This window comes from Pyrgilauda ruficollis, unplaced genomic scaffold, assembly GCF_017590135.1.
Source record: "Pyrgilauda ruficollis isolate IOZ18807 unplaced genomic scaffold, ASM1759013v1 scaffold85, whole genome shotgun sequence".
NCBI lineage: Eukaryota > Metazoa > Chordata > Aves > Passeriformes > Passeridae > Pyrgilauda > Pyrgilauda ruficollis.
In genome coordinates, this window is record NW_024530488.1 from 1,538,627 (window position 1) to 1,558,391 (window position 19,765).

The following is a 19,765-nucleotide window of genomic DNA, read 5'->3' on the forward strand; positions in this document are numbered from 1 at the left end:
TGGCACCATCAGCAAAATTCACAAAGGCACACTTGATCCCACCATCCAGATCACTTATGATGGTGTTAGACAGTGGCCCAATATCAATCCCTGGGGACTCCACTTGTGACAAGCAGCCAGTTTGAGAAGGAGCATTTCCCACCCTGCTCTGGGTGCTGCCCAGTTCCCAGCCAGCACACAGATCCCTTGTCAACAACACACTGGTTTCTCTGGGAAGAGGCTGCGGGAAACAGCACGGGAGGACTTGAAATCCAGGAAGACAATGTCCACCACTAGTTCCAAATAAACCAAGCAGGTTACTCTGTGCTAGGAAGCAATCAGGTTTGCCAAGGATGATTTGCCCTTGCTGAATCCATGTGCTTCATCAGGATCCATACCCTAACTTTCCCTGGGACTGAGGTACTGATGGGCTGATAATTTCCTGCATTCTTGTTTAAACCCTTTTTGAAGATGGGGCAACATGAGTGTTCTCCCAGTCTTTGGAACACTCCCCAATCTTCGTGACTTCTCAAAGATTACAGAGAGCAACCTCCCAGCATATGCAGCCATCTCTCTACAACTTCAGATGGGTAATTTGTAGGGGTCAAGCTCCTATAATAGTTTACACCCCAATAATTCCTTCAAAGACAGTAGGTCTGTGCATGGAACTGGATTTTTGTTCCCAAGGTCTGGGGTCTAAGAGCGCTGGTAAAGACAGAGGTGAAAGAAGTGCAGAGAACTTCTGGCTTTTTAGCATTGGTTGGCAACTAATTCACCTCTCCTGTTTAACAGCAGGCCAGCATTTTCCTCTGTGCTTGTTGTTTATGATCCTTTCCTGTAGTTTTTGACATCTCCAGCCAAACTCAAGTCCAGCTGAGCTTTTACTTTTCTAACTGCACCTCTGCACACTCTGGCAATGTCCTTGTAGTTCTCAGTAGGCATTTGTTCATTTTTCTATCTCTGGTACACTCCTCTTTTGGGTTTGAGCAGACTCAGGAGCTGGCAGCTAAGACAAGGGCATCTCTTACCCTACCTACTTCCCTTCCTTTTAAAGGTGATGAACTGGTTTCATGCTTCCAGAAGAGCCTTCTGCATGGAATCTTCCCTTGGAATCCCTCCCAACTCAGTTCTGAGCAACCAGAGGCTGGCTCTTTGAATACTAACCCTAGTACTAACCTTCAATACTGGTTATTTAAAACTAGTGAGTTTGCTATTTTTACTAGGTTATTTTTGAGCTGAAGCAGTTCTCCAGCCTGGTTCATCACACAGGCCCAAAGATGTTTCACTGAAACATGAGAAGCAACAGAGTACTTAAAATTCTGTTAGGTAGAAGAAAAATACCTAAAAATAAAACCTTAACTTCAATTCATTATTCTACTATTTTTTTCCTGTGCAAGTAAGTTTTCAAATCATAAGATAATGAAAACACTGCTTCAATAAAAAGTTAAAATGGCAACTAGACTGAAGCAACAGAATACTGACCAAAACCAATACATTTCTTGGCTCTATTTGAAAAGCTGTTGCACTGGATCTTCTGTCTAATGCTACAAATTATATTCTATACTTTAAAATTTGAGCAATTTTAAATTCTCAAAATGGAAGCAGAAATTTAAGGAAAAGCATATTCACAATCTAGTCTGCTTTAATAACCAATCAATAGTAAGAAGTGAATCATATTTCTCAAATGCCACTGTGAGAAAAGGAAATTACTTAAAGCCATTTTAACAAACAACAATTAATTTAACAACTTACCACAAAAGAAATTCATATTCAGACATACAGTGCTCTGTTTGTAATTCATCACACAATTTTAGTCACTCCCTTTACAAAACTGTAAATGAGATCTTAATTCTACATCTTAATTAAATAAGCTCCTGCCATGAACGCCACATAGCAAATCCAAGAACCATAAAGGAAGGTAATTTGTCAATACAGCTCTGACAGTGTGATCCCTGCATCCTCTCACACTCAGAAGTGAAAGTACCTGATAAACAATATTCTTCAACTCCCAAATATGCTTAACGAGGGTTTAGTTCATTAACATGTTATTTTAGGTAAGTAATACCTTCCTATGACTCTTTAAATACAAATAATATTCAGTATCAAGAATAAAACCTGAACCACTGCAAAACTTAAGAGGCTCATTTTAGACATGTACAATTCAACAAACTTTATAATGGCCACAAGCAAATTGTCAAATGGCCCAACCTACTTGTGACAGTATCAGTAAACTCATCTTGAAAACAAGCTTTGAACAGACCCCTATTTAAACAGGCCAGTCTTGGAAAGAGCTTTTCCACAGAGGAATTGCCTTACTATAGCTATTTCTTTAGTCTGCCTATCCATAAAGCAGAAACCTGTAATAAATATTTAAGTATTTTTTCTTGCTTTACTGAACTTCCCTCGTCCAACAAACTCAGACCGAACTATATTAAACACAATTCCTTTCTTTCTTTCTTTCTTTCTTCATACCAAAAATATTCTGTAAGGTACTAAGCTCATCCTCTCAGGTGCACCTATACAGATCCTGGCAGCCTTGACAGGGCTCCATACAAGACCCACTGATTTTAATTTCGTCTGGTTTTAACTACACATTAGACATTCTGCAAGATTAACATTGCTAGCATTTTCTACAAAGAGTCAACTGCCCTTTGTAATGACACATCAAGTTAAATAAGCATCACGTCAGAGTTTAATTGTGAAAACACACTACTCAAACATCATGCTCCAAACACCACAGCTGCAGGACTTCACCAAGAAAAGGGGTTAAAACTAAGTAACTTACTCGAGTTTTTAATGTAAAATACAAGGTAGGTATGGCACTGAAGGACTGAAGTTGAATCCATACACCTAGCTGTATGCAGAATGAGCAGGACAGTGGTTCAGCTCCAGGAATTACCTGATCCAATACTAAACCTGCCACCCAGCTCAGTTCTGCACTCACACTCACAGCCCATCTCCTTAATTCATTTCTGCAGAAGCTCACCCAAGCCCCCTAAGCAGTAACTGATTTCTACAAAACTATGTAAGCATTTTCCACAAAATAAGCATACACACACAAAATATACAAATATACAGACAAAATATATTTCCTTCCCTTTCAGACTGTTGAAAATACAGCAAAATTCCCCCCATTATCCAAAAATTCTACCAGGTGAGGACCAAGAAGAACTAGTTTTGTTCAGTAATTTGAGAATAACCTTAGGTTTAATTGATGAACCTGTAAGGCTAGAAACCAGAACTTAATTTCTCTGCAGAACATAAGTTTGCCTAATTGTCAGAGGGATAAAGAACAACAGTGGGCCATGGCATATAATTCTGGCACTGGCAAGTCTTGTGACAAGTGTTAATCAGGAAAAAGTCACTTTATAGCCATAAACATTTTCCATGACTCTCTTTAATTTTGTATCATCTCACTAATGCAATGAAAACAAATGTTTCTACATGCACCAAGCTATCCAAGCATGAAACATCTACTCTTTTCTAAAATGGTATAACAAACATATGGCATAGCTTTTAGAAGATGCTTTCAACACTTACTTCAGATGGTATCAACATTTGCAGATAGTTTTACCTCTATAATTACCAAGTCCACTCAACCCACTACAGTGAACAAACAGCCATGCAGGATGGCAAGAGGCACAGAGCCATGCTGAAAGTACACCTGAGTGATACCATGCACAGACAAAGCTTTAGATGGTCTATTCCTTTTTCACATACTGTACCTGGATTCACCTAGAAATGAAACCTAAAGGCCACGAGTAGCATGGTGCACAAATGGATCAATGGTTCAATTACTGGAATGGGATGAAAACAGTTGTGTCCCACCCTTACCCCTTTCCTTCACACTTTCAAAAGTTAAATAATTTATCAGAACCTCTATTCCTCAGCTGCTAAACTACAGCAGTGTTTCCCTCTCTCCTCCATTCTCAACCACTGCCCACCTTGGCTATTTGATTACTAAAGTCAGTAGGGCACAAATTACCTTAACATGATGCACATGTGCCACTTAGAGGAATTTCAGCCTCCAGACTCAGTAGATCAGTACTTAAAAGCTACAATACGTAACATGCATTCAACAAAAAAAAAAATCTTACATTATATTCCCTATTAATGGTCTCCTGACAGTGAAGATAAAACTTGCTGAAATGCAAATGCCAAAACACCAAGTGTCCTGCAATTCTAATTACACCTCCACAAAAGCATTTTGTTTGTGGACAGAGATCCATACTTCTCTCTTCATTAACACATTAAAATGACAAGTGTAATGTTTCTGACTTCATCAATTTTCTTGCCTTCAGAAAGTAGTACCAACACTGTACTTTACACTTGAGAAACAGCCAAAACATTCAGGAATATATGTTTAGAGCATAAAATCCCACTATTTTAAGACAAAGTCTCAAACACTAGTTGTGAAAGTATCAACATATGCTAAGTATTTCATACTTACAGTACTGTGTAATATCCATTAAAAAAAAAAAAAGTTGGTTTTAATACTGGATGAAGTACAAATACTGCAAACCTATAACCAAGTACCAGGACACACAACCATTAAATACACCATGGCTGTGATTTCCAACTATAAACACTGTACAACCAGGAACTATAGAATGTGTCACCCATTACACCTTAATTGGATCCCAGAAAGCTGCACCCTATTAATACAAACTGGGAAAAAAAAAAAAAAAATCTTAAAGATAAAGATTTGGCTCAGCTAAAATTGCCCCATAAACACACTCAAAACCATTAGTGCTTCAAAAAATGATAGAAAACCAGTTCTACCCATAACACAATTTACAAAATTTTATCCACCTTCAACTTGCTCCACAGGACAGACAATACACTAGATAATAAACCAGTAATAGGAAATGCACAATATATTAAAAAAAAAAAACAAACCCAAACATTAAGGAACAACTCGGATACAAATTTACAGAAATTGGAGAGGCTGCCCACTTCCTGGAGTGCCTTACAAATGTCTCCTGGTACCAATTTCCAGTTTCTCAATTCCCAGTACTGCCATTATATAAGACAAACATTCTTAATTCTTTTTCAAGCAGTATTTCTTTGTTTTGATGAAAATAAATCAAGGCAAAATCTTTCCAGTTATTGAAAAAAGAAAAAAAAACACTTTACTATACTAAGATTAACCTGCTAAAATGCTTTCTTGCATAATTATTTTTCAAGCAGTTTGTTGTAAATAAAACTGTGATATTTTACTTTGGATTAGTAGGAAATTAACATTAATGTCAATACAGAAAGGACTAAGTCAACATACACTAATTCACATTGTCTGAAACTATTTTTAAACAAGCAACACTAAAACTGTAAGAAAAACAAAAGAATATTGTCACTGTGCATTTATTTTGTAAGCTTCATAAAAGCACAGATAAGCACGCCTGTTAATTTTGTCAACACATGTGGCCTTTACACAAAGGAAATACCATTTTTAAAATCAGCTGGAAAACAAAAGGGCTGCTAAAACCATGAGAGGTAACACAGACTAAAACATGGCATATTGTGTGGAACTACTTCATCTCTCCAAATCGACTTCAACATCAATACTTTTAAATGGAAACATGCTTCAGTTTTTGTCCACAGGATATGACAAACTGATTAAACTCAATGAATAGGAATTAACAAGCATCTTATACCCAATACATCAGACCAGCTACATCAACCTACATCTGTATAGATGCCAATTACAGCTTATGAAACGATGGTTTGTCACTGCAATCAAGTCAACTTTGGCTAAACACTGGAAACATCATAAAAAAAAAAAGAAGAAAAAGAAAAAAAAAGGAAACGCTTTGCAATTCACTTCCAATACAATGGATATCCTCACCCTCCCCCCTCAAGTAATCTTTAAGCTTCACCTCCTGCTAGAATGCCTTCCTGGGAGAAAGAGACATCAAGACACCAGCAGGGTTTTTGTTTTGGGTTTTTTTTCCTCCTTCACGTTAATGTTCTTGTCAACTACGGAAGCACAACAGTGAGCACTTTCTCCAGCACAAGACTGACTACGTTGGATTTCCAGCATTTCAACCAGTTTGAAAAGTGATCTCTTAATTTCCCTCCCCTCTTTCCCAAAACCACACTAACTGCAAACTACGATTTTCAAGCTCCTTTTTCTGCAAAATAAATGCAAAATTTTTGGCAACAGAAAATTCCATTTCTTTGTCAGACATACTCACAGCGTGTACACTATTACAGGAAAGTTTCTTTTGGCTTATCACATACCCAATACGTGGGGCAACATTACAATATTCCTGACCCTTAATCTATACCTTCAATAATTCATGAAATTGTACAGATCTCATGTCCTAGCTGCTCTTTTGATTTGCTATACCCAGCAGCACAGCTTGGCTCAGTTCACAATACCACAGCTCATACATCCTACAAAGCAAAACCACCAAAAAACGGGGGACTGCAGACCTGCAGCACAAATAGAACCCATAACTAAATTAAAGCTCTAGACACGAAGCTTCCTCCATCCCTCAGAGATATCCCAGTTTTCTTATTATTAAATCCTGTCAGGGTGTGGCTTTGTTAAACCAAAGTTCCCACTGCAAAGGCCTCCTGCAATCCCCTCCAAGCCAATGCACATCTCAGTGAAACCCTCCAAAAATTAGGAGTGTCTTCTTGCACCCAGGCACCAAATTTAAGCCCAGAACAGACTCCTCCAGCTGCACAAGCAGCCAGGCAGGGAAGGGAGCTGTTCCCCAAATCTTACAACCCAGAACCTCCCGTGAGCCTCCCCAGACAGGTACCCTGCTCCTGCCACCTCAAGCACAGGTACCCAGGGAGCACCGCCAGGCCCCACAGAGCACTCACTGCTCCAGCCTGGCAGCCTCTGGAAAAGGTTCAGTAGTAGGTATGCTCCTCTCACATCGAGGGGAGCACTGATAAATTTCTGCCTTTGTGAAGGATTCCTCTGGAAACATGACTCAATGGTTTTTCCTTACCTGCTACACTTGCACATTAATCTCACACTGTAACGTGCTGCCTTGTAGATTCTTAAATCAGTCAGTCAGGATTTCATAATTATGTAGTCTAGGGTCTTTGTTAGCTGTTGTTGCTCCATGCACAAAAGGAAACATTTTGTTGCTATCGCTGTAAAACCTATTAATTAACTGCACATATATTCGGCCACAGTTTGTACTATAAAAATAACTGCTACATTGAATTAAAGTGGTCTGCTAGATTAATTGTTCTAAAGCCCTCAATAGAGCATAAATTGCATAAAGCTTCACACAGAATAGGAACGCAGCAGAAAATACCTTAAAAATAGCAACTTCTCATCAGTAACAAACACAAGCACGTTCCTTCAAAGTAAAAAGCACAAACAAAACCGAAACTGGTTCAAACCAAGAAATTCCTCTTGAACATCTATGCACTGAACAGCAACGTTTTAATCGTTCTACTTCCTTAAATAATCTACCTTTCTCAGAGACAAGTTTTACAAAGAACATGCTTTGTGAGTTACTGTGCAATTCATAAACGTACAAAACACCATCCAAAAACTGAGGTGAAATAGCAAAATATTTGGTTTGCTTGGGGATTTTTTTAGTATTCACTGCACGGATTCGCAGTTTAATACAGTAAAAGAAGATACATAGATATTTCTGAAAACGTATTTCAAAACTATCAAAATGCCCCACAACTTCAGATTCTATATACTAAGATTACAATTGACTAGCATTTTTTAAAAAGCATTATACATAAGAAAGGCACAAAACTCAACTAATAGGCTGAATTGCTCCTTACGCCACTTAATTTTACGGTACGCAAAATAAAACTTAAACCAGGGATTTTATGCGACAGATGATCTAATTAGATGTGAAGCTTTTATTTTCTATCTGGCATCCTTAAGCTCTATCCCATACGGGATTCGGTCTAATATTTCCGATAGCCTCAGCAGCATTCACACAGCAGACACGAGTTCTGGTCCACCAACAGTTAATGTACATTATCTAACTGGTTTGACATGTCACTCCCCTACCTTTTTGATTAATGGGAAGAAGTGCTCTTATAAATAACTCTGAAAATCGAAAGGAAACCACGAGATTTTTTTCTTTTTTAAATATAAGCAGAAAGGAAAGTGTACTTGCTTTTCCTTCCATCCCTCCCCCCTCCCCCCACGTCCTGACATTGAGCTTTTCCAATCCTGCCAGAAATAAACACCCAAACACAAGCACAGGCCTAGGCTATCCAATTCAACACGCTTTAGAGTCAAATCTTCAGATCAACCAAAACCAGCGGCAGAAAAAAAAAATTCTCCACGATACACTCCGGGCACAACAATGGGATGAGCAGTGTCAAACGCCAGACTACTGACAGGAACAAGCCAGGAAGCAGGAACCAGAGCAGCACTGTCCCCTTGGCTTCAGCCGTGTAGCATTTCAAAAACAGTTCCACTTATTCTGTTACCCGAACGTTTCCCTGGCGTGTGGTGTTTTAAGCACAGCTGGCAGACACTCGGCCCGCACAGCCTTTGTCAGCAGCTCACGGATGGGCAGCAGAACGTGCTACAGGTTGATAAGGAAGGCACCGGCGCTGCAAAGCAGCAGGAAAGCGCCCAGAAAGAACTTGGGATGCGCAGGAGAGTTTCCCTCAGCCTTCACCGGGGGCTCCACGCTCCCCATACTCGCTCCCGGTGTTTGTTTCGTGTTTACCTCCCCCCCCTTCTCTTTCTCCTCCCTGTCCGGCCATCTTGGGCCGACAGGAGCAGCCATTACTTAACTAAATGACAGGGCCAACAACTTTCCACAGAGACAAACACCTCTCTCCGGACACCGGGCCGGGCGGCAGCAGCCCGCGGGACGCCCCGCTCCCTGTCAAGCCGGGACGGCGGGCGGGACGCGGGGCTCGGTAAGGACCGGGCACGCTGGATGGAGGCAGCGGGGCCCGCAGAGTAAACAAGTCACTCGGACGGGCTCCGGGAGCCGCTCAGCGCCGCGCCCGCCCCAGCCCGGACCCCGCGCTCCCCGCGGGCTCCGGCCCCGGCTCCGCTCCCGGCGGCTGGGGGCGAAAATCACGAGGGAGGGTCCGGGGAGCGGCAACGTCAGCAGCGCCGAGCGCGCCCTCCCTCCCTCGCTCTCCCCCCGCTGCCGCCGCCTCCTCCTCCTCGTCCTCCGCCTCCCCCCCCTCCGCCCCCGCGCCCCCTCCCCCGGCCCGTCCGCTCCCGGCCCCGGGTTCCGCCACTTTCCCGTCCCAGGGCTGGACAGGCACCCGCATGGCCACGCTCCCCTCGTCCCGCTCGGGGAGAATGGCGGGGGGGAGGGGGGGTAAAAAGGAAAGGGGCAAAGGCGGCAGCAACGCGCTGAGACCCCGCGGAGGTGGCGGTGCCCCCCGCACACCCCCTGCACACACTCACCGTGCGGGCCCGGGGGTCCCGAGGGAAGGGGCGGCGGGGCCGCCTCGCTCCCCATCCCCCGTTTCCCCCCCCTCCCCCCCATCCCCGCTCCACATCCACCCTCGCGCTTACCTTTAACAGCAAGGCCTTCGTTCTGGCGCCATCTTCATGAAGCCTCAGAAATCCGAAGAGCCGGCTGCGAGGAGGGGAGCGGGCGGGAGGGAGGGGAGAGAGAGGCACCGGCGTTAGCGAGAGTCAGCGCGGCGGGCGGGCGAGAGCAGAGCGCGGCCCGGGAGCGGCGGCGCACGGGGAGCCGCGGGCAGGGGAGCGGGGGGACACGGAGGGAGCGCGGGCCGAGCCGGGACACGGAGGCGGCCGGGGCGCAGTGGGGAGCGGGTACCTGTCGAGGCCGGATAGGGCTTCTCTCTCCTGGGCTGTCAAGCTGGCGAAGTCCTCCTCGCTCTGGCCGCTCGCTTTCCCCGCCGCCATTTTCTTTTCCTCATCACCGAAAGGAGCAGCAGAGGCGGCGGCGGCGAGCGACACTCCGCACGATTTCATGGAAACGCAGCGTAATTAACTCGCGGATCGCACCCCCCCCTCCCTGCGCGCCCCCAACACCCCCCAGCGCCGGGCGGGGCGGGGTGCCCGACACACACACACACCACAACTTTTATTACAACAACAACAGCCGGCAGGGAGGGGGAGGGAGGGATGGAGGGAGGGAGCCCCAGCGCTGGAGACTCGGGGGAGGAGGAGGAGGCGGCGGCTGCGGATGGCGGCGGAGCGGTGTTTACATCGCCGCTCGCCGCCGGCGGCGCGGAGAGGCGAAGTGTCGGGGAGCCGGGGGAACCGTCTCCGCCCGCCCCGCGGCTCGGGGTGTGTTTTGCCGCCCGTACAAACTTCCCCGGAGCCGCTGCCCAAAGTTGTTGTAATTGTGTCACACCGCGGACCCCGCGCGCCGCCACCGCGACCCCCCCGTCCCGCCCCGCCCGCCCGCGTCAGCGCAGCCAATCGGCGGCTCCGCCGCGCCCCACGTGACCTTTGTTGACTTACGTCAGTCATTGCGCTCCGCCGCCGCTGCGCTCCGGTTTGGTTGGCCCTCGCCGCCCGCCTCCCCCGCCGGCCTCACGCCATTGGTCAGTAAGTGATAAGGGGGGTGGAGTTTCGGCGAGCCGCCGATTGTGATAGGCTGAGCGGGCCGTCAGTCAGATGAGCTTTTCGATTAGCGAGCGCCAGCAGGTTGGGATGCGCCTTTAAAAGCGAACGGCGGGGGAGGGGGGGCGATGTCGGGAGTGGCGGGCGTTGGGGTGGGAAGAGGAGGAGGAACGAGGGAGGGCTGCGCTCACGGGTGGAGTTGCGTAACGGGGGCTCCGGGCTGGAGGAGTGGACGCCGCTGAGGAAGGCGCCATGTCCCACCGGCGGGGGGCAGTAGGTCCCCCCGCCTCCCCCGGGAGCCCGTGACAGGTGGAGCGGGCCCCGCCGGCGCGCGCGCGCCCTCGCGGCTGTCACGTGGCGCGGAGCGCCGCCGCGCGCTTCGCGCGAGAGGCGCGGCAAGTCTCGCGATGCCTCGAGGGCCTCGGGGCGTGAGGGCGGGGAGGGCCCGGCCCGGGCCCGGCGGGAGCGGTGCGAGAAGCGCGAAGGACGGGAATGGCAACACCGGGGAGTTCGGGCTTCTGGGCACGCCTCGCGTGTGAGTAAAGCTCTGGATTTCTTCAGGCGCGGGAAGGAAAGATAGTTTGCTGCTTGCTTTCCCTGCTTCGTAAGGCTTAGCGCAGCTCCAGCCCGACCTGTAGATGAAGCGTTACCTTGGCATCGTAGACTGACTGGGGATTTGAAAGGTCATCTCGTCCCAGCCGCCTGCCATGGGCACGGACACCTTCTGCTAGACCTCGGGCGTGGCGCTCTTGGCACAAGCGGAAAATAAAGGCTTCCCGGAGCGGTAACGGGGCTGTACGCTGGTCCCATGGAGATGCCTTGGTCTGCGGGCAACGGTCGCACGGAAGGGCGGGGGCCGCCCCCGCCGTTGGTTTCGCCCACGCCCCCCTCCCCCCCGCCTCCCCCGGGAGCCCGTGACAGGTGGAGCGGGCCCCGCCGGCGCGCGCGCGCCCTCGCGGCTGTCACGTGGCGCGGAGCGCCGCCGCGCGCTTCGCGCGAGAGGCGCGGCAAGTCTCGCGATGCCTCGAGGGCCTCGGGGCGTGAGGGCGGGGAGGGCCCGGCCCGGGCCCGGCGGGAGCGGTGCGAGAAGCGCGAAGGACGGGAATGGCAACACCGGGGAGTTCGGGCTTCTGGGCACGCCTCGCGTGTGAGTAAAGCTCTGGATTTCTTCAGGCGCGGGAAGGAAAGATAGTTTGCTGCTTGCTTTCCCTGCTTCGTAAGGCTTAGCGCAGCTCCAGCCCGACCTGTAGATGAAGCGTTACCTTGGCATCGTAGACTGACTGGGGATTTGAAAGGTCATCTCGTCCCAGCCGCCTGCCATGGGCACGGACACCTTCTGCTAGACCCGGTTGCTCAGAGTCCCATCCAACCTGGCCTTGAACGCTTCTGGGAATGGTTCATCCACGCTCCTGTGCCTCCAGACCATCCTTGGGTTTCTCCACCCTTCCCAGCTCAACCAGGAACCCAAGGGACCGCGTTTCTCCTGGCCACACAGCCAGGAGGCTTTAGTGCTTTTTAAGTAAGATGTTTGCAGATCATTCCATCTTGGCTCTTCTGTGGTGTGTACGAGGAGCTGAGCCCTGCTGTGGGTGTGTGAGGGCACAGCTCGTTCCCATTTGCTGGAAATAGCTCAGAATAGCCCTCCGTAACAGCATTGCGTCACTTCTCTGGTGTGTGGCTGAAGCTCTGTGTCTGGGCTGGCTTTTCCTATTTGAATTTCCTGTTTGATGATTGCTAGGTGCTCTAAAGCAAAAGTAAAGCCCTTTAGCTGCCTTTGGGAATTCAGTGAACAAGGCCAAAGACCATCCTATGCAGTGCTTGCTGCTTGCTGGTTCTCCTTTAATGCATGCTCTCCAATCATGCTCACAACACTGAAGCCCATTTCTGCCTCTTTAAGTGTTAAACTAACATGTCAGTGATGTTTTTCAGGTGGATCCTTACATGTTTTCTGGTCCTGATGGTGCAGAGACGCTGGCAGGAATGGAGACCTGGTCAAGACAAAGTCTTAAATAATGCAAATGAAGACTCAGAGTAGTGTGTCCATGCGGCTCTTAAAAGCAGTGCCTTGTAATGTAGCTCTGCTTTCTGATGCAAATGCAGGAAGAACAAAAAAAAGCATGTGGGTTTGATGATGTTGCATTTCTTCATGAAAGAGTCAGCAGCCAGTTTGTTGAGAGTATTGGTATAAGAGAAGGCATTTGTGTTTAAAGGACTTGCAAGTCTGAAATCCAGATAAAATGCAAGTTGTTTTTGGTTCTGGGAAGGGGCCATGGTCTGTTAATAGTGGAAACACTATGATCAAACATCTGTGTTCATCTGTATCGTCCATGGCTTCTCTCAGCAGAGTTTCCTCAGGTGCCAAAATCAGTGCCAAGAGCTGACCGGGTGGGAATGTGCCATAAGTGTGGGGTTTCAATGCAGAGTGTTTCTCAGTCTTGACTCTCAGGTGTAAAGTTTCCACTTTGCAGTATCCTGAGTATAAATCAGCAGAAAGGAGAGTAGACAAAACCATTTCTCAGTGGAAGGAAGGGATTGCTGAACAACAGAGCAAATCAAGAGACTTAGAAGCAGAGTCCTAGTCCAGCTGGAACTTGTGTGCACTTGAAGTCACAAGCCCTGAGTTACCTCTCTGGTACTGTCAGTGCCACTCTTAACCCCCATACCCTGGCTGAATTGCTGGCATTGAACTTCCAGATGCCTTTATTTATTTATTTGTTTGTTTATTTATTTATTTGCTGTCACTTCCAAGTCAGGTAGGAAATTTGAAGGAGCAGTAGATCAGTTGGATATAATTCAGATCTCATGGTCCTGTGTAGCCCAGGCATACTTTACTGTCACCTGCAGCAAGATCCATCCCTGGAAAAACTGTGGTGTTTGAAGCTGGGTATATCAGTTCATATTGGTTTGGTTTTCATTCCTGCTTTTGGAAGTTCTGGGCAGCTGCAAGCCTTGACCAGCTAAGCAAATGAGGGCAGAGGTCATCTCCTTACCCAAGAGTCTGAAAAAGGTCAGGAGCCATGTGTGATCTCTGCTGATGCTGTTTAAGGAAGGATTTTGAGGTGTGGAGTCACCATTGTGCTCCCAATAGCTCAGGAGGCCTCTGACTATGAGGCAAATCCTTTTGCAGCAGAGCAGGCAAAATGTGATGAGACAACCTTGGATTCACGTGACAACGTGACATGAAAGACAGCAACAAAAAAGCAGACTGACCAACAGAACCCACAGGATGCCATTTTGTGTCCTGCAAAACATAAATCTGATACTTATATTGTTGCCATCTTGATACATTTTAGTCAGCCTGCCTGAAATATGTGGGTATTTGGCTTGTGAGGGAAAGCAGCATAAACTAGTAAAATGTGCCAATGGGTCAGTTAGGGAGAAAGCAGTTTCATTAACACATCTCTTTTTCTGCTTTTGTTTTCCTTACTGTTGTTTTCTTTTACTCCAAGGTTAAAGAAGAAAAGCTTAAATTACTAAACTATTTTCTTGATATTTGGAACAAAAAATCCTGTGTGCTTCCTTTTTGTACTTTAGCAGTGGCTTTTCTTTTGTCCAGGAGTTCGTAGTAAAATTACCTGCAATTTACATGTTCCTTGTACTACCCTTGTTAAATTTCTGGTGGGTGTTGTGTGATGATCTGTGTTTTGACAGCATATGGTGGTCAAGAAACTGGGGAAGCTGATCTAAACCCCAAGGTTTTGGGTTGTTTTTAGTTGGTTTTTTTTTTCCCCACAGAAAAAGGCAAATGCTTTTGCTGGTAATAAGAAAAACCAATACATGGATAGGAGAATTATTATTGAAAATAGGAAAAAAGTCATCACGATGCTGTTTATCACTATGTTGAAGAAAAAATTGCTTTTTAATCTCAGGAATACTTTCCTAGCTTTGGGTAGTAAGGGGAGCGAACTAGTCTAGGAAATTGGTTATTATAAAGAAAGAAAATACAGGGTTTTTTTTTAATTAAAGTTTTAAAAAATCAAGGCTAAATGCTTTGGTTATAGACCTTAATTATTATTGTTCTGTCTTGTTTGAACAATGTAGTCATTTTTGTCTATTGTCCTCTCTGACTTTGGTTAGCATGAGTTTAAAACCTGGATTGTCTTTGAAAGTCTTAATGCTGGAATTCATCTGGGGGTGAAGTGGTAATTCATGGTCATAAGAAGTCCACACAGTCATCAGGTAAGCATTAAAATCCATCCCTGTGCAGCAGCATGTCAGCAATTCAGTCCAAACATGGAAAACTGAATTTGTGTCCTCACCTCGACTGCATTCTGAGCTGTTGGATGGCATTCAGAAAGCAGGGCATTTTGGGGTGTTCTGTACATTTGCTGTGTAAGAGAGACCAGTTCTGGCCATGCCAGCATGAGCACAGAGACCCCTTTGCTGAAGCTCTACCAGTGGAGGAAACAACTGTTGGAATATCTGTATCCTATTTTTGCACTGTATAAATTTGTGTAATGCTAACTGGCAGTTTCTGCTGACTTGGAGAAATAAATAATATGAAAAATTATACTTGTCCAGGAGGTGGTTCCTTTACAGTGCTACTGTTGGTAGATTTTACATCTTTTTTCAATTGTGCCTGTTCCTCCCACCTCCAGCACTTTTGGTTGTGTCTTTGGTGTGCATTCCAAATGTGGAAATGCTTTCATTTATGGTAATAGTTTTAGGTGAATGTCTGTCTTATCCCTAGGAACCAGATGTGACAGTTTATGACTTGCCACCTTCCAGAGAAATCACTTGTTTGACAGGAGATGATCCTGAACAAGGATCTCTGCTCTTCCAGAACAGTGCAGAGAAACTGAAATTTCTTGTGTTTCATGTGTTTCCATGCAGAAATTTGAGAAGCTTTTCTCTGTTGAGAAGCTGATAATAAAATACTGTGTTTATATTAACTTGTCTTCAGATTGACAGTTGTAACTTAATAGAATTTGGCAAATGCTGTAAAGAAGAGGAAAAAAAAAATCCCATCTTTTTGTTTCTGTGGTGTTTTTATATGTATTGACTTAATAATAGTTGCTGGGCTGATACCTTTGTAGCCTACTGGTTTTCTGGCTTGGAAGTGAAAAACAAACCACATTTATAAACCAGCTCTGAGCAAAATTATGAGGGTTTTTGTGTAAACATTTGAAAAAAGCCAATCCTGATGCTCAGCAAACCAGGTGAATGGATATCTTGTTAGCTTTTGTTAATCCTGGGATAGAATCCAATATTATCCAAAATACTTGATTATCTGCTATTTTTGTTTTTCTCCAAGAGCAGAGGATGTCACGTGCTCTTACTGCATTTAATTTAGTGTTTCATACACAAATCTTTTTGAGAAAGTATCTGGGAATTACTTATTTTAAAAGCCTCAACAGTTGTGTATGTTGCTTTTTGTTAACATTTATGTCCATGTCTAAAAGGACAAAAATCTTCAATAACCAATCTAAACACTCTTGGCTGTAGTCTCTCTTCTCTGTTCATTTCTTACATCAGCCACTTTTAAAATCGGGTGTTTTGCACATGGTAGACACTAAATCTTGTAATGGTGCGCAGGTGAGAGTTTTAAAGGTGCAAACAGCAGAAGCAGCTTTGGGACTTTGGGTGTGGCAGAGTCAAAGCCTTGGCTCAAGACTAAACACAAACAATGACAGTTCTCCATCCTTGTCCAAGCAGTTCAGGATTCCCTCGCAGCAATGGGTGAGTCAGGGCATTTCAAATGAAATAAAGCACCATGCTTCAATCTGCAGACTTAGTTGCTGTAGGACGACACTCTTATATTTTGAAGCTTCCCGAAATGAGGTGGCATTCCATTAATTTGATGTATAGGATACAGTGGGGTTGTACTCAAAGCATGTAAATGTGTTCATCCTATGTAACTGGAAGATAAGCAAAACACCGAACTGAAACTTTTTTTTGTTAAGTTTGCTATTTTCAAGAGGCGGGTTATGATTAGAATTTCTCTAGGAGTGCTCCACTGTGTCTTCTGCATGTCAATGAGAGTTGGATCAGACCTCTCACAGAGCTGCAAGCACCAGGATGATGTGAGGAAGACAAGTAGTTTCTACCACAGCTTGACATTCATAAAATCCAAAGCTAACCCTGCCTTTAAGTACATTTTTCCTTGCTTCCCCCTTCAGGTGCACTTCAGTTGAGAACCTGTGAAACAGGAAATCCCTAGGAATGACTGGGAGAATTTCCCATCTTATAGTTTCTCAAGGTACAGTTTGGTTTCTGTTTGGAAGTTTGCAGTTGTGTATTTGTATAAATATACTCAGTGCTACTGAAGTCAGTTTATGAGATGTTCTTCTCTAATGGTGTTTTGGTTTGGCTTTTGTCTGTAAATGAGTCCTGTGGTGTTTTCTCTTGTGAGGAAAGTCAAAACAGTGTTTTTCTCCATGGATAAGTAATCCCAAACTGAAAGCTGAGTGAGAGGAAGGAAATTGCCATTAGTCTCAATGAGACAAAAGTTTCTTGGGAATTGGGGTAGCAAAGGGAAGCTTCACTGAGAATCTGCAATGTTTTCCAAAGCCCTGATACCCTTAACTTGGTGCTCTTTCTGCCACTGGTGGATACACAAAATTTCACTGGAAATTGTGAATTCACATCTTCACATAACAAAATACTTGTCCCATGGCTTCTTAGTATCACTGAGAACAAAGTCCCTTTAATATTCCTTCCTCTCAATCAAAAATATCCACATCCCCTGCTGAACTCAGATGCTTACATGTAGGTATCCCAGCTACTCCAGTCTGGTCTAGAGACCATTAAAGTAATGATGCAACTGACACTATTTTAAAGACATGAAAGTTTGAAAGTGCATTGTTAACATTTCTTCCACATGAAAGTTTGAAAGTGTACAGATACATTTCTTCCCAAGGGTAATCTATACAAAAAAGGACCAGGATAGAGTCTTGAGAAATTATATTGGTCCTGTTCAGATCATAGTTTTTGTTTCCTGTACAAAGAAGAAGATAAGTGTGTGATTTTTAAGTACTTCTGTTGTCTATCATGTAATTGGTTTGGGATTTTTAGTAAGTGATTGGTTTTGTTTTTATTACATATTCCTTCAGTGCAGGCATATTTCTAATGAATAATTCCACCATCCCAAGGATGTGAACCTGCAGGTTCTGGAATATCTTCTGAAGAGACTTTCTGCTCAGTAAACATCAAGTCCCATTTTTAATGGATCAGTCCAGATAAGCTTTCAACATTTAAATGCTTATCAGAGTTCCTTTATTCAGGAAACCAAACAAGACACAGGTTTTCTTGTAAATTCAGCGTTGTTCCTGGTTTCTGTTACATCAACCCATGTTAAATGAGACATCCTGCACTGTTTATGCTTCTGTCTCTCTGAAAACAACTGAATACAATATATATGATCACTGAAGAGCAAAACACCTGCTGTTAAGCCTCTTCTATGATTTTTTCATATTTATTTGGGGTTACTAATTTTGCAATGTAGGTGCTTCTTGTCAGCGGTCTGCAAAAAACACATGGGAAATACAAGTAGGAGGATCACAGTTTCTGTCTCCCAGGTGGAGTGGTTTGGCTCCAAACCCTGCCATGGGTGGGTGGTTTGGTGCTGTACAAGAAAGGGAGATCCCAACAGCAGCTGGTGGTGCCCAGCAGTGGAGCAGGAGGAACAAGCAGGAACTGATGCCCAGAAGTTCCACTTGAACATGAGGAAGAATTTCTTCTCCTGTGCAGTGACTGAGCACTGAACAGATTGTCCAGAGAGGGTGTGGAGCCTCCCACACTGGAGATCTCCCCTCTGGACACAATCCTGTGCTGTGTGCTCTGGGGTGACCCTGCTTGAGCAGGGAGGTGAGATCAGGTGACCCATGGTGGTCCTCTCCAGCCTGACCCATCCTGTGAGAGGGAAGAGCCAAGTGTGTGAGGAGGGTTTGAGCAGTGGTTGGACAGAGGCCTTTTCTGTAGCTCAATTCTTCTGACCAGTCACTTACTCCATCTCTTCTTTCTGTCCCTGTTGTGTTTTCCACTAAATGTGTAGAACGTGAATGTTGTGTTCAAATGACAAAGTGTCTGACAAAAAGCAGAAATGATCATGTGGTTTGGGGTTGGTTTGGTTTTTCCCCCCAGTCTTAGCCAAACAAATGACTGTATCAGCACTTTGTCAGAAATGACACAGCTGGTCACAAAAATGATGGTGCCTCAGGAGGGGTCCCGTGACATTTATTTGGGAAAAGCACCCCTTGCTTCTGACAGTCCCCTCTCTGCCTCTGTTACTAACCCTGTGCCATCCCTCACATACTGATTTAAGTGTTTGCAAAGCTATATTGGAAACTGAGGCAAAGTCATTGAAATAGCCTAGATTAAAAAAAAAAAAATAAACCAGCCTCCACCCCGCTCCAAAAAAACCCCAAACAGACAAATAACCCAAATCAACCAACCAAAAATCCACAAAGCAAACAAAACCCCAGAAATTTCCAGAGGGGAGGCAAAAGCCACTTCCAGACAACTTTTATGGTCATTATTCCCATGCAATATTGTGTGGCACGCTGAAAAATATTTAAGAATAACATCAATTTAATGTGAAATCAAATGCCAGAACGGATGATACAGTGGTTGCATTATTGAGTAGCATACTGAATTCAATTAAATCTTGTCTTGTTAATAAATCTTGCATCACTGCTGACAGCTGCTGTGAAGAATCCTGAGATTGTTTTGTAAGGACGTTCAGCCTGTTCCTAGCGGTGCCTGAGGAGCTGGTGGATGGCTGCCCAGCACAGTAAAATGATTGCATCTTGTGAGGCTGACTGCAGATTGCTATCACAGTAATAAAAACCAAGTTAAAAATTACAAAAACCTGGTACCTCTAAAAGCTTATGAGCCATAGAAATTACCTACTAGTAACTCCTTACTACCTCTGAGTAATTGTTTATTAGGTTGCTGGTTAGATTTTAAGTTGGAAGAATTGGACAAACTGCTGTTGGTCTTTATCATGATCTCTCTTTTTCTGCTGTTCTGATGCAGCAGCTGTTGCTGGGAATCAAACCCCTGATTCACAGAAAGGAGGAATAACTCATTTTTCCAGATAACACTTGCTGCATTACCTGTGTACACATTTCTTTCCCAGTGGAGCATGGCAAAAACGAGCAAGTTCTACACAGCTGGCAAGGCTAAAAAAGAAACATAATCTACAGCTGATGAAACTGGTAGATTATATAGGAAAATAGTTCCCACTCTTCTTTCATTCTAAAGAAAACTCTTACCAATTTTTTTTCATCTGATTACTGTTCTTAGACTTTTTTTTTTTAATGTCACTATTTACAG

At 44.8% G+C, this 19,765-nt stretch overlaps 2 protein-coding genes across 14 annotated transcripts in view; one reads left to right on the forward strand and one right to left on the reverse strand.

Moving 5' to 3' along the window:
* The window catches only part of KDM6A (lysine demethylase 6A), a 150,925-nt gene extending 140,900 nt beyond the window's left edge, over window positions 1–10,025 (reverse strand). For all 11 annotated transcript variants that reach the window (XR_005956871.1, XR_005956872.1, XM_041487917.1 and 8 more), the window contains exons 1-2: window positions 9,735–10,025; window positions 9,467–9,530 (exon numbers count right to left, since the gene is read on the reverse strand). Coding sequence is in view for 9 of the 11 variants with exons in the window: in XM_041487917.1 (XP_041343851.1) it covers window positions 9,467–9,530; window positions 9,735–9,892 (222 nt within the window). In the remaining 2 variants the exon portion in view is untranslated. The remainder of the gene's footprint in view (window positions 1–9,466; window positions 9,531–9,734) is intronic.
* A 1,202-nt stretch (window positions 10,026–11,227) lies between these two features.
* LOC121364542 (ubiquitin carboxyl-terminal hydrolase 51-like) lies at window positions 11,228–18,849 on the forward strand. 3 transcript variants are annotated; one of them, XR_005956874.1, is made up of 3 exons: window positions 11,228–12,159; window positions 12,419–16,688; window positions 17,542–18,849. XR_005956874.1 is itself a non-coding variant. In XM_041487918.1 (2 exons), exons 1-2 carry the CDS (start codon window positions 11,298–11,300, stop codon window positions 12,500–12,502), a joined length of 423 nt encoding a protein of 140 aa, XP_041343852.1. In that variant the 5' UTR covers window positions 11,228–11,297; the 3' UTR covers window positions 12,503–14,999. The 3 variants fall into 3 exon arrangements, 1 of the variants encoding a protein (XP_041343852.1); XR_005956873.1 differs by having other exon boundaries at window positions 11,228–12,008; window positions 12,419–18,849; XM_041487918.1 differs by lacking the exon at window positions 17,542–18,849 and having other exon boundaries at window positions 11,228–11,636; window positions 12,419–14,999.
* The last annotated feature ends 916 nt before the right edge of the window (window positions 18,850–19,765 follow it).

What these genes read in the sequence shown, in the direction of transcription:
- LOC121364542 (XM_041487918.1), top strand. Translation starts at nt 11,298, where the DNA reads ATGGAGATGCCTTGGTCTGCGGGCAACGGTCGCACGGAAGGGCGGGGG. An exon ending in CTTCTGGGCACGCCTCGCGT is followed by an intron (nt 11,637 to 12,418) that starts GTGAGTAAAGCT and finishes GATGTTTTTCAG; the next exon opens with GTGGATCCTTACATGTTTTC.